The 13,901-nt window shown below is 41.7% G+C and overlaps 2 protein-coding genes across 2 annotated transcripts; both read left to right on the forward strand.

The window, feature by feature from the left end:
- The first annotated feature begins 108 nt into the window (after window positions 1-108).
- Window positions 109-7,138, forward strand: LOC129091765 (kinesin-like protein KIF22). The gene is given in 13 exon segments (XM_054599458.1): window positions 109-462; window positions 546-673; window positions 1,043-1,194; window positions 1,727-1,936; window positions 2,756-3,152; window positions 3,566-3,598; window positions 3,601-3,685; window positions 4,375-4,495; window positions 4,726-4,888; window positions 5,435-5,526; window positions 5,811-6,011; window positions 6,118-6,177; window positions 6,943-7,138. Coding segments are annotated over 13 exon segments (1,860 nt in total). The 5' UTR covers window positions 109-274; the 3' UTR covers window positions 6,973-7,138.
- A 2,599-nt stretch (window positions 7,139-9,737) lies between these two features.
- Window positions 9,738-11,164, forward strand: prrt2 (proline-rich transmembrane protein 2). Its single transcript, XM_054599486.1, has 3 exons — window positions 9,738-9,896; window positions 10,121-10,459; window positions 10,553-11,164. The coding sequence occupies exons 1-3, from the start codon at window positions 9,738-9,740 to the stop codon at window positions 10,706-10,708; spliced, it is 654 nt and encodes a 217-aa protein (XP_054455461.1). The 3' UTR covers window positions 10,709-11,164.
- The last annotated feature ends 2,737 nt before the right edge of the window (window positions 11,165-13,901 follow it).

A 13,901-nucleotide genomic window follows, 5' to 3' on the forward strand; every position in this document is an offset into this window, starting at 1 on the left:
TGTTTTGTTATGTGGTTGTGTTCCATATCGTTGATTGCGATATTTAACACACGAGTGCATGGTATAAATAAGGACGCCTGACGTCATATAGGCGCCTCTGCGAGAGAGAGCTCTGATTGGTCAATGGTCGTTTCCGGTTTCAGCGCTCCTCATTTGAAAAGTGTTCGGTTAACGTCCGTGTGGTTGGCGTGATGATGAAGGGGCTCGTTCGCCATTGTTAAAAGACTGCTTCTGCCATCTAACGAGAGACATTTTGTTTGTTAGGAGTTCAGAGATGGCTCAGCGCATGGCGGTGTCCGATGGAGCAAACAAAAAGACGTCCAGGGTTCGGGTGGCGGTTCGTCTGCGGCCCTATATTGACCATGAAGACGATAAAGAAGAGGGGCCCTGTGTGAAAGGCCTGGACTCGCAGAACTTGGAAATAATCAACTGGAGAAACGCAACAGAAACAGTCAAATACCAGTCAGTGTCCTCAACACCTTATCCCCTGACTGCTCACGTGTCTCATGTGTTCTCACTCATTCCTGTGATTATTGTCCCAACAGCTTTGATGCTTTCCATGGCGAGCAAACAACACAGCAAGAAGTGTTCCTGTCCTCAGTGAAGCCCATTCTACCACACATCCTGAATGGACAAAATGCCAGTGTCTTTGCCTATGGACCAACAGGGGCTGGTATGTTGCTGCAATGTTGCATTTGTACAAGTTGTACTGTTGTTTACGTGGTTGAATGTTGTAGATGGTAATCAAGGCACGTACAGGCTCCAATTTTCACCAAACATTTCTCTAAATGGTTTAAATGTATGTGGAACTAATAGTGGAGTTTTTAGATGGACATACTCCAATTTAATAATTAATTTATGAGTCCAAAATACTTTGAATTAAGATGTTTTATTAAGCTCTCTTCTCTATTATCTGAGCTATGATGATAATGTAGACACAATTTGCTCTTAAAGTCAACAAGTTCACTCCTTTTGCATCTGCATTGCTCCGTTTCCAAATAGCATTTATTGCTCACTAACTCACCACGTTACCTTTTTATAGGTAAGACCCACACCATGATGGGCAGTTCAGATCAGCCAGGCGTGATCCCCCGAGCCGTTCGCGAGGTCTGCAAGCTGGTCAAAGCTAAGGATGACAATGACGGATGGAACTACAGCATTGGCATGTCTTATTTGGAAATTTACAATGAAAAGGTATAAATGGTGGCATTTAAGTGTAGTTTCATGCTTAATTGTTCAAGTGAAATAATGTGATGTTGATAAAGAGTGAAACAAGGAGTTGACAGGAGTTCCAAATCCAAGTTGAACACACATTGTACTATGTGAACAGAGTGCCTTTAGAGCAATCACTGAACATCTGTTTGCATTTGGCATCTTATTTACTAATAAAGTTACTGATAAATAGAAGGCTGCCATACTTCTGTCATAACATGTCAGCGTTAATGTGTAAGCTAGTTATTATATTTCAAATGAAAATAAATATCCAACCTTTTTTTAAAAAATTGATTTGGAAATCTTATTACTCTCTTCTAAGAAATGGCCACTTCTCAGTTGAACTCCATTTCTATGCCCCTAAACTTCTCTTAACCTTTTTAAAAACTTTACTACCTTTTCTATCCACTATTGTTTCTTGCCAAGTAATTTCTTTGCTATTTTAAAGCATCTGGTTATTTGGTCAAGTGCTTTTTTGATGTTTGACAGTGCGTTTTCTATCTGTCCTTCTCAGGTGCTAGATCTTCTATCGCCAAGCTCCCAGGATTTACCAATCAGAGAGGACAAGGACAAGAACATCCTTATCCCTGGCCTGACTCACACAACTATCTCCTGCTTTTCCGATTTTGACAAACTATTTGTCCCTGCCAGCCTCAACCGTACTACAGCCTCTACCAAACTAAATCAGCGCTCCAGCCGCAGCCATGCTATCCTCCTCATCAAGGTTCGATATGTAATCGGATTAACTCGAAGAAAAGACTATTTGTTAATTTACAATTATCTATTACAATCACTCTGTTTTCTTCATTGAACTGGTCTGTCCACGGGTATACAGTGGATAGTCGAACAGCGTCTTAAACGGTCATGGCCTCTGAGAAGTAGGTCCCAATTTGGTAGCTGCTGCTGAAATCAATTCTCTCTTGCAACTCTCCCGCTAGCAACGTCTGGGCTTTCTGGGACTATTCTGGGAGAGAAACAAACTGGTGTTTGCTGTTCTTACCATAACCTTCTTTTTCTTACTTCCTGGGCTTTATTGCTAAATATACAATGTGTCACATTTATCAAGAAAGCCTCTTTTGCTGCCTAGTTATACCTAATAATATAAAGGAAAAGTTCCACTCACAATCAAAAATAGATATTTTTCTTCTTACCTGTAGTGCTATTTGTCAATCTTTTTTTTGTTTTGGAGTTATGAGCCAAAGAGATGTCTGAATTCCTTCCATTATAAATGAACTAGAACTCAGCCTGTGGTGCTCAAAGCACCAAAAAAATACCTTTTGAAAAACTCAACAACATTGTATCTTTTCAGAAATCGGTTACACAAGCTAAGATTGTTTCTACGGAACTACACCTACCAACCATATCAATGAGCAGAAGGAAGCATGCACCTACTCATGGACGAGCGGCTTTTTAGATCTGTATTTTGGATTTGATTCTGGAACTTTCCCTTTTTTTTTTTTTATTTCTCCCCTTGTCCTCCACTTCTGTCATGTCTGCCCTGTGTCATTACCCTTTTTCAAATTCTTAATTTTCAATGATCTAGGTTGTTCGGACTCAGCGTGCCCTGCCCCAAAGACAACAGACAGGAAAGCTGTACTTGATAGACCTTGCTGGGTCGGAGGACAACCGTCGCACCGGCAACCAGGGCATCCGCCTGAAGGAGAGCGGTGCCATCAACCTGTCTCTCTTCACTCTCAACAAAGTCGTGGACTCCCTAAACTCAGGCACTGCCGTCCGTGTGCCGTACAGAGACAGTAAACTGACGCGGCTGCTACAGGACTCTCTGGGTGGCTCATCACACTCCGTCATGATCACCAATATTGCACCCGAGTACAAATACTATTTTGATACGTTCAGTGCACTCAACTTTGCCTCCAAATCCAAGCTCGTTGTGAACAAGCCCTTCACCTGTGAAACTGTGGCCGTGCCTGTGCAGTCAGGTGAGTAAAACTGAAGGGAAATGCAATCACTTATCTTATTAACATAGACAGACCTGTGATGGGCTGAGAAGTGGAAGCTTTGACAGAATGAGTTCCAAGGCCAATAGGTGGGCATCCGTGTCACATCCCAGAGGATGGTGACCAAGAATAAACAAGCTGTTTATGAGCCTGATGGATGTCATTTAAAAGTTTTTAAAACCTGAAGTTTGCATTTTTTCCCCATAGCATTGCCTTAAAAACATTCCTGATGCTGTTCTCCCATGTGCTTTAGTTCTGGCACCGCAATGCAGCCTTGACTGATGCTGTGCCATCTTCATCTGAATTGCTTTACACTCTAGTGAAACCCCACAAATAGTGTTGCCTGAGTGCGCTGAATACTAAACTGTTAATTTCCCGTCTGCCTTCATCTCCAGTGAAACGGGCCAGAGAAGACCATGAGGCACGGGGTCTGGCACTGAGCCAACCAAGAAGAGGCTGAAAGACGAGAGGAAAACCGAACAGGATGGTTCCTCGCCTTCTTCACATTTTCACAGGTTAAAGATCACACGCCCATTACTGCTTGGCTAATCAGACTTGGGAGATGTGATGTTTGACAGTGGAGAAAATGCACTCGCACACCTGCCCAGAGCCATCACATTTAATTCAGTCCACACTACAGCAATTTAAACAAGCCATAGTCTTAATTCAGTGGGCCACAATTTTATAGCTTGTACTGAAAGCAACTCTCTCTGCAGTGCTCCCATTGGCTACCACTACTGTCTACTGGGTTCTCTTTTGAAGAAATACAAACACTGCTTCCTTGCCATCTGTTATCCCGTGTATGAATCTGTCTGCGCAGACAGGATCTCGTCAACTTGTATTTGTCAACCTTTTGACTTCTGAGTGCATTTGGGGCGGCTGTGGCACATGAGGTAGAGCGCTTGTACCGTAACCACAAGGTTGGTGGTTCAAACCCCTCTACCGGCAACATGCCGAGGTGTCCTTGAGCAAGACACCTAACCCCAAGTTGCTCCCCGGGCGCTTCATTGCAGCCCACTGCTCCTCCGGGATGGGTTAAATGCAGAGAAATAATTTCCCCATTGTGGGACTAATAAAGGCTTAATTATTATTATTATTATTATTATTATTATTATTTCAAAGTCTTTGTCCATACTGACACCCCTCAATGACTACCAACTCTTTCTCTTTCTTGATTTTTATTTTGTGTTTTTATCTATTCCAGTTTGTCAGAACCATCAGTGATGGACAGACTAATAGCTCTGGAGAAGCTGATGATGAACTGCCAAGACAAAGATAAACATAGCATGCTGAAAGATGTAGCCCAGTCTCGCAAGGAGATCCAGGTAAAAGCACATGGTTGCATCAAAACTTGAGTTTGTCCACCTGGTTGTCATCTAACCCTGCAGGGTGTTGGTTTTAGTCATTTATAACTGCATCTGGTCTAATTTTTGTCTCTTCTGTCTGTAAGTGATTTACCAGATGCTGATACTGTCAGATCTTTATACTGATCGATACAACTCTCCCTCATGGATATTTAATAGCCAACCTTGCTTTATCTGTTTTTTTTATACAGGAGCTCAAAGAGAAGCAGAGGGAGTTTGAGAGCAAGGCCATGCTATTCAAGTCCAGTGGCAAACACGAGCCTGCCTTCAAGAACAGCACAGCTCCTCTGCAAAGAAAACCGGCAACCGCCACAAAGGCCAATAAGCAGCAGGCCGTGGTCCAGCCCCTGCAAGGTCAGTCAGAGATGTTGGATGAGTTCATAGATGTAACTTACTTCTTATGGGAAACGCATGCAGAGAATCTCTATATTAAGACTATAAACACATCACATACTGCTGTCTTTAAGTTGCCCTAGAATAAGAGCTATATGAAAAAATTACCTTGGAAAAATGTTTTTCCTTTTATTTAATTGTCAAGTTTTCCCTGAAGAGTAGTCACCCACTAATTCTATAATGTTGAATCACTCAAGTTATTGATGAGCTGAAATGTGAAACAAGAGCTCAGTCTACACTAACGAGGCCAGAAAATGTATCCAATGGCGATGAGGAAGAATTATTTTTACCCCTGTCAGCAGTTTGGGAGTGAGACGGATACTGTGGTACCTGTCTCATGTATTTGGCTTTGAAACAGCATTAGAATATGAAATTTTAACTGTTTCAGTGCAAAAGTGACATTTTTTCCCCCTCAGTGCTAATATTGTCATTGTAAATGGCTTGTGTTCTAACGTGTAGCATTAAATTAATAAAACATTGATTTGTGTTTTGTATCCTCCCTGTCAGTGTCCCAGCTCCAGCCTCTTCACCAGCTTGCCGTCGTCAAAAAACAGTCCGTCTGTGTCAAGAAGAAAGTGAAGATTTCAGACCAGGTTGAGGTCAGCATTCAAGCCTTGATGTGATGCACTTAACTTGACACATCTGCAGACTTGCAAGCGTCAGATACAAGCTGACGTAGTGCATTAGGCTGAATGTGTTTTTGGTCTCGGCAGATGCTGCAACATCTCAAATTTACTTGGTCAAAATTAACCTTCTCTCTAGGACAATATGATGTTTACATTTTGACAGTTAAAAATAGATTTCCATGTACATTTTCTATAATTGTGTAAAATGCCCTGTAGTCTAGTCTCACTTTATACTGCACGTGTCTCTTCTCTCTCAGCCTCCAGATGGTAAAGAGAACATTATGGAGACTGGTTGGGAATCCCAACTCGACACATCTGTGCTGGAGCACTCCAGACAGAAAATTCTGCACATCCTCAATACGGGTTCCCTCAAAGAGCTGAAAGGTCTGCAGCAGATCGGCGATAAAAAGGCAAAGCTCATCCTGGGTTGGAGGGAGATCCAAGGTCAATTCATGAAGGTTAGTAGAGAAAATGTCGAGCCAAGATCTGGTTTTAATCACAACGATACTTTATCTTGTTTTTCTGACTTTTTATTTACATTAAACATGCTTTGCTAATTTTCAGTTGGAGGATGTGATAAAAGTCGAGGGTATGACGGCAAAGAGATTTTCCACCTTCATGAAAGTAAGCCATGTCTTCATCTAAATATTTGTGAGGGGGTCTTCCATAGTCAGTTGTTCTACCTATTAAAATATAATATTTCTCTCATTCCACCACATTGGTCCGAACTGAAATTTCTTAACAACTATTTGATGGATTGCCACGAAAATTTGGATGGATCCTACTGATTTTGGCGATCTTGACGTTTTTGCTTGAGATTTGTGATTTTGAAGGGGTCATTATTTTTTGTCTGTGGATCTATTAGCAGAAATGGAATATAATATTCAAAACTATGTTTTCATTTGTGAGCGCTATCTATTTATTTAACCTGGGGCCAACGCTTGTGAAACTGCAGTAATGTGAGCCGAATAGTGCAAAACCGTGAAGTATTGTTGTTATGATGAGAGTGACCTCTGAGTGAGGCGAGCAGCGTCACGGTGGTCCTGCTCTTGGCGGCTCACATTGCCGCAGTCTTGGAAAGCGAGGAGTGAGCAATTTTTGGTTTGTGACTTAATACCTTCAAAACAAATGATGGCATTCCATCAGTCTCAGCTGTACGGACTGTTTTATGCTAAATGGCAAAAGTTGGCATGCTTGATGGTAAACATTCTAACTACTAAACACCAGCATGTTGTCACTGTGAGCAAGTTGGCAAATAGCTTAAAGCTCAAAAGGTGCTAGCATATCTGTCATACCAATACATTCAAAGTATTTTCACATTGTGCAGCTTTTAGTGGTGATCCATTTTTTTTCTCTGTACTAATTTTCACTCTTTTTTTTCTTCACCAGGCAAACATCCTGAGCGCCATGGGAAAGTGATTTTTTGTAATTTATTTTTTTATTATTTTTAATCATAGCTTTTTGTTAAATGTATATCATTTCTATCTGAAGCTTTTGGCATTGGTGTTTTTGTTTTGTGCTATTTTTGTAGTTACTACTGTGTTCCATCAGGTGGCGCACTGCTGCTTTTTAATAAATATCTCACGTGTCATTGAATGTTAGAGTGTTTTATTTCATCAGCATAAAGAAATCTGGTGGTCACTTTCACATGACCCAAATGTACCCTTAAACGCCTCTTAAACCAATCGCCGTGTTTAGGGGTTAGGTATCCCCTCTTTAATTGGGCTAATTGAACTCTTGTCCTCTGCGTGGCGGAGGGACACGTTTTTATTTATTTTTTTATCCACCGGCTGATGTGATGCAGCATCAGTGGATGAATATTAAGTGTGAAAAGCAATTTTCTTGGGTGAGGAGAGGAGGATGCTATAATCCAGCCTCCGCCTCCTCTTCCTCCCATAGCACGTACTCTGCTAGATTTCACTTTTCATTACACACACACACACACACACACACACACACACACACACACACACACACACACACACACACACACACACACACCCTCCTCTCTGACTCCAGCCCGCCTTCCAGGAGACTCTCCATCCCATCACACTGCACCGGAACGAGGCGCCACACCACACCGCTTCTCCAGCTTTCCCATTTATATAGATAATAATATTAAATATTAAATAAAAGAGGAAAATTTGTCGGATTATACTCTGGTAGCGCGCACTCACACGCCCGTAGAGGAAATGTTTGGTCGTGTCCGATGATATTTTTTTTTTATTCTTTTTATTTTTTTTATTTCTTTGCACCTGATAACGATGTCAAACCCAGGCACGCTCCGGCTGCGTTGAGACAGGCGCTGGGATAAACAGGTCAGTTTGATTTACATCCTCACACAGCCTCCCTCTGTCCCCTTGGGTATTGGTCTAAAATGCTACATTCCTATTCAGTAATGGTTTTGTTATAAATGCAAGCTGCATGTTTTCTTCCTGCTTATTATCGCGATTCAGCAGCTCACAATCACTGAATTCAAATGACGAGCAGCAGGATAATTAATGCCCCCTCCTCCTCCTCCTCTTAACCCCATCTATCCGAGTATTTATCCTTTGTCCACAATTTTTTTTGTTGATATGCTCTGTCTTTATAGCTTTTTGTATTGTGCCTGTTGGCGCTTGTGTACACGCGATGAAATAGTGGTATTTACACACCTGCACGGAGATGGCTGCTACTATCGTTTCAAAGGAACGTGCCTCCATCTGCCATGCCTTTGTGCTCCACCTGTCATTGTGACCTGCTCGCATTGTTACCTGAGATAGCTGGTGTGCTGTTTTAAAGAGGCCTGGCTTACTGTATTATCTGTTTACCTTGAATCTGTTTATTTACAAATGAACATGACATGAGGAGTACCCTCAATTAAGGATAATTGTGATGTGAGGTGGTGATATTGAGCCTGGACTCAAACTCTAAATCCCCTGAAGCAGAATGTATTCAGGGACTGTATGAAAGTTATTAGAGTGAGAAGGATGGGCTTAGTGTTATGGTTTACTATTTTGTAGTATGACACCAGCGTTATTGATATTTTCTTTTGACATCCCCTTGAATTGGAAAAGGAAATGCAACACATCTCTAAATAAAAACTCATTTTGCAATCAATAACAAATAATTTCTGATGTTGTAGGCCAATTTTCATTTAAATCTCAAAAGAGTAGCCTTCTTCACCACACTCTTATTACAGGGATCAACACTGATGCAGAATAATCAGATATCATCCTTTTCTTATTTCACGCTCTTCTTCCTTTTCAACACAGTCTGGCGCCTAAATCACCCACTCTTAGCTTTTTGACCACCGGTAGTTCGGTCGGAGACACTGAAAGCTGCTAATGCAGATTTTTCGCAGCTTCCTCTAAAGCCACAAAAAGCTTTATACACATATGCGGTAGTATTCCAGTAAGAACTGTAAACAGACTTTGATGAGTTTCCCTTTAATAGAATGCTATCTTTCACATTAGTAATTGCCAAAATGAGGGAAAACACTACAAAATGATGTGCCTTGTTTACGGAATGTTCAGGCCATTCTTCAATCATGAACCAAGGGCTGTGACGGTCAATGAAAGATTTAAGATTTTTTTATTAGACATATCCAACTTAACTGTAGATTTGCATTATGTTAGGAAGCAGATATAAGTGAAGGTAGGAGCTACAGTAGGCTAGAGAAAAACAACAAGCTCTGTAGAAATATATAATTAGATCAGCAATTACAAAGATTCAGGTCTAATTTGATTCTAAAAACCATAATGATCTTATTGACTTCTAGTTGATTTTGATGAAGGAAATTTACCCTGATGCAGAGACACGAGTGTTGTCTCATATTGCAAAACACACAGTAATATTCTGTGTCGCATACAACATTCATCATTTTGGTATTTGATCTTTTATTTGTTTAGAATGAAATACAATTTAAATTTGTGCTGAGAGAAAGTTAAACTCTGCTATTCCCAAAAAGTTAGAGCCCTTTCTTAAGAATAAAAAAAAAAGATACATTTTTATTTTCTCCCTTTTGGAACCCTCTTTCCCACCACAATCATTTAAGTACAGTCCCTAAACCGATGAGAGGGAGCATCTACTGTTAATAAAGATGATTAAAACCATTTCCTGTCCCCTAGGTGAACTACAGGCAGCACCCACTGTACTGGACCACAAACAAGAGGCTTAGTTTTTTTTTTTTTTTTGCTGTCAGCATGGCTGTGAACATGATGCCAGATCCCACCATTTGGCCAGGGGAGGACCAACCATCGCTGCTGGACCAGGAGGACTCTCTGTTGAGCCAAGCCGTCGTCTCTGTGCCATGCACACCAGTCAGAGGTGAAGCACTCATCCACAGCGGCAGCAGCAGCCCGGTCAGCACGCGGCCCCCCCGCAGCAAATCCAAAGGCGAGCTAGTCATAGTCATCAACGAGAAGCTGAAGAACAGTAAGTGACTGAGTTTGACTTCCTGTTAAGGCGGTGGGTGGAGGAAGGGAGGGGTCACACAGCTGCTTAGTCAGCTCACCCAGGGAAATGTCAAGTTCAAGTGAGTGAAAGAGCTCCACATAGAGCGCACACACATATTCACCTCCTCCAGGGTTTTAAACATTCGCCTGTTCCTTTTCGTCCCCCATGTGTAGGTAATGGGATCCACCCAACGTCCGCAGAGAGCAGCTCTCCGGTCATCTGCTCTCCTCCCAGAAGACAGCACTCCATCTCTTACCCCCATCACAACAAGACCAGGAAGGGGAGCAGGGCGAGCTCCATCGGCTACACCGCCTTCTCGCCCAGGCCGTCGCTCTCTCGCCACTCAAGCATCGCGACCAACCCGCCCCTGGACCGGACCAAGGTCAAAGACTACCTCCTCCTCTCGGTGCTGGCCTGCTTCTGCCCCGTCTGGCCCATCAACATTGTGGGATTTGTCTACTCCATCATGGTGAGAAAAGGATCTTTTGTCTGTGTTTCCTTTTCTATTAATATGCACCTGTATCAAACCCAAGCTAACAGATGGTTCAACCTTCTCCTTCAGTCCAAGAACAGTCTCGAGCAGGGAAACCTGGACGGCGCCGTGCGTCTGGGGCGTGTGGCCAAGATGCTCTCTATGGTGTCACTTGTAGGAGGGACGGTCATTATCATCGCCTGCATTGTCAACCTGGCTAGTGAGTGTCCCAAATCTGACCTTTGAACCTTAACCTCACCTTTTATACCCCCTGTGTGCAGTGATTCGTCCCCCTTGAAATTTGTAGCATTAGCCCTGCTACCACTGATCCTCTTGCCCCAAAAACCTTTTCCTGTCACCCTTTATCCCATCACAGTATAATATTTAGCTCTGTTAGCACAATCTGACTGTAACCACTGATATTATTACCCATGTTTTTCACAATATTGCACTAGTTACAGTGTCCCCCCGAGTATTTAGACACTGTCACACTTTATGAACTGTGTCAACTCTTCACAGAGATCAGAGCTTATTCATCAAATCTACATTTTCTGACATGTTTTGTCTCTTTGCACGGGTGGCCTCCAGCTGTAACCAATTGCATGCCTCAGATTGCTGTGTGTTTATCTGTAGAGTGACATGTGTAGTTTGCTTTCTGTTGTATGCCTTTCCCTGTTTGCTTGTACACAATGTGAAGTCTTGCCGTCCCTGTACCATTTGTATTCACATATATATATAATGTCTGTCAGTGTGTGTTGTTGACATGCTCACAAGACAAAATCTATTGTACCAAATAAAGGGATTCTGATTACAGATCAGTGATTATGATTTATTAGAGGCTTGTAAAGAAAGGGACTAGTGTTTGTCTTCTGCAGTACTGTGTTTAAATATGTAAATGAAGGGTCAGTCAGTTAAATAATTATTTCCCCTTTCACTTCAGTTCAAGCAGATACTTATCTGTACTTGTTTTTGAATGCAGCCTGTTGGGTCTCATTAAGCCAAGAGATGTCCTAATTAACTAAATGGCTGGAAGAGCAATTGTACACACAACTTTAAGTGGTCTGGGACTCAACAACCCGTGGTTTTTTCTCATTACATAATTTGTCCCCTGTGGTCTGTGAAAGTTTATACATCCATATCAAGTTGCAGAATATATAGCTCTTCAACTAATACGCTTCCTTTTCTTTTTTTAGTAAATGTGAAAACCTGAGTTTCATCCCAGGATGAAACTGGATAAGGCAACTGACCGTCTGGCCCCGCACCTGCACCACCGTCTTTACCGCCTAGTCATTACCTGGATGTGTGACAAATATGCACCCGATATACAGTGCTTACTTGTATTTCTGTAATCTATATAAAACCCTTTTTGTTAATGGAAGAAAATAAAATATGCAAATGCTGCTGCTCTGAGTCCGGAGGGGGGAGGGAGTCGTCTGTTAGATGGAGAGGGCAGTAGACAGTCTAATCAGCCCCTTCGTATTCCGGTCAACACATTCAGAATGATTCTCAAGAAACACTTCCCATCATCACCCGCAGATCTGACTCAGACAAGGTGGACTAGAGATTGGGGGGACCAGTGTAGGTGGTCATATAACGGGATACGGTAAAGGATTGCCTCCCATCCACAGCGTCACATGCAACAAAATGTCTGCCCTCTTCCATCCTTCACTGCAACCAACGACAGGAGACATCAGAGCTTTGGCTTGCCGTTAAATCCCCTCAGAAACATGGAGATGCTCTGGCATTTGTGGTTGAATTGAAATCACAGAGCAGAAATTTACCAAATTCCCTCGCAGAGAAGAAACCCTTTGAATCGCAGTATGTCCTCTTGTTTCTGACTCTTCTCCGACTTTCTCCTGCCCATACATCTTGTGATTGAGAGAGAGTACGGGTGGCAAAAGAGGATGAAAAGGAGGCTTATCAAGGACTAGCTACGGATGCTAAACTGGAAGGGATTATGGAAAGTCTCAAACAGAGGGCACAGTCATCACTGCAAGGAAAAATGTGTGCCAAAAAAAAATGTAGAGCAAAAGTTCCTTGCTTTGTAAAGACCCAACTGATCACAGAAATGATGCAGAGAAGAAGAGTGTTTTTTGTTCTTCTGCAACTTTACTGTACATCCGCTGACACCACTGACCACTGTGAGCCGGGGAGAGGTACAAAAAAACCACACTGTAGCAAGACATTCATTTTACAGTGAAGCTAATTATGCTACATCTATAATCTTTTGATAATGTTTGTAAAAGACCGTTTTGAAACCGAACTTCATAATGTGACGCTCTAGAAGTGCTGTGCCGCAGTTGACAGATGATGGTAGCATTGTAAATGCATATGGGAATCACTATTTGGTTAACAAATGAAATAGCTTCTGACAGTCAAAGTTGGTGGCTGTAGCCTCAGTCTGCATCCACAGGAAGCCTGTACTTTCAAACCAGACATATTGTGGTTTTTTCTCCCTTTAAAAATCCCTAAAACAGCAATTAACACCTTAAATATGGGCCCATTTTGTTTTTGCACACAGTGGGATGCTGTTTTTTGAATTTGTATAACACTAGTTCAAACATTAGTTAAAGGTGTAAGATATGAATAACACTAAACTGAGAACTACTTTTAAAATCTGATTTATTATTATCATTGCTATTATAATTATATATTTACTGTGTATCCTTAAATAACCTCTAATCTTAATCTACCTGTGAGTCTCACTGTGATCTGAAACAACTGGGGTTCGTGAAGAATGAATAAAACCCTCCTTATTTATTATATCTTGGATTTTGAATCATGTACAGAAACAGAAATATTGTGCTCACACCTGCAGACAATTTTCTGTAATGATTAAACATGACAGTTTTCCTCTGTTAGCACTTAATATGTAAATTTAATTGTAATCAACGAATGATGTATTCTGCAGATATAAATCTCAATATTGTGATAATTCTCTTGTTGATATGAGTTAGCATTAAGTAGTTTTGGTCTAACAGGCACAGACACTGACAGTCTTTGTGTTTCCACCAGGCTTCTATAATCTCTGTGGTTATTGGCATGTCGTGGATTTTTATTAATGTTTGACGATTGACGATGACAATTACAAAGATAAACTGGCACTTGGAATATTATACTTCTGCAGCACATTCATAATAAAGACACAATGCATGCAACGTGTTTCATTGTGTTTTGCAGAGATGAAGAGCAGCGGTGGAGATTAAAGAGATTTTGCTTTTGTGGGGGGAGAATGAGTAACAAAAGTGAGCAATATCCAGGGAGTTTAGCCACTGAGAGGAGATTGCAGTTTAGCAGATGAGCTGGGGAAGTATTAATGTAGTTGTCCGCATGGTATATTGTGTAAGCTGAAGGGATTGAAAGTGCATGCTGTCATCAGGCAGCAGGGAGAGCAAAATGCTGAAGGGTGAAGCCCTGAGCCAAGGAAACACTGAGAACT

This window comes from Anoplopoma fimbria, chromosome 5, assembly GCF_027596085.1.
Source record: "Anoplopoma fimbria isolate UVic2021 breed Golden Eagle Sablefish chromosome 5, Afim_UVic_2022, whole genome shotgun sequence".
Classification (NCBI taxonomy): Eukaryota; Metazoa; Chordata; class Actinopteri; order Perciformes; family Anoplopomatidae; genus Anoplopoma; species Anoplopoma fimbria.

Bases quoted from the DNA above. Each gene is read 5' to 3' on its own strand.
- prrt2 (XM_054599486.1), top strand. From the start codon at position 9,738: ATGGCTGTGAACATGATGCCAGATCCCACCATTTGGCCAGGGGAGGAC. The intron at 9,897-10,120 runs GTCAGCACGCGG...CACCTCCTCCAG, and splicing joins ACAGCGGCAGCAGCAGCCCG to GGTTTTAAACATTCGCCTGT. The intron at 10,460-10,552 runs GTGAGAAAAGGA...CTTCTCCTTCAG, and splicing joins GATTTGTCTACTCCATCATG to TCCAAGAACAGTCTCGAGCA.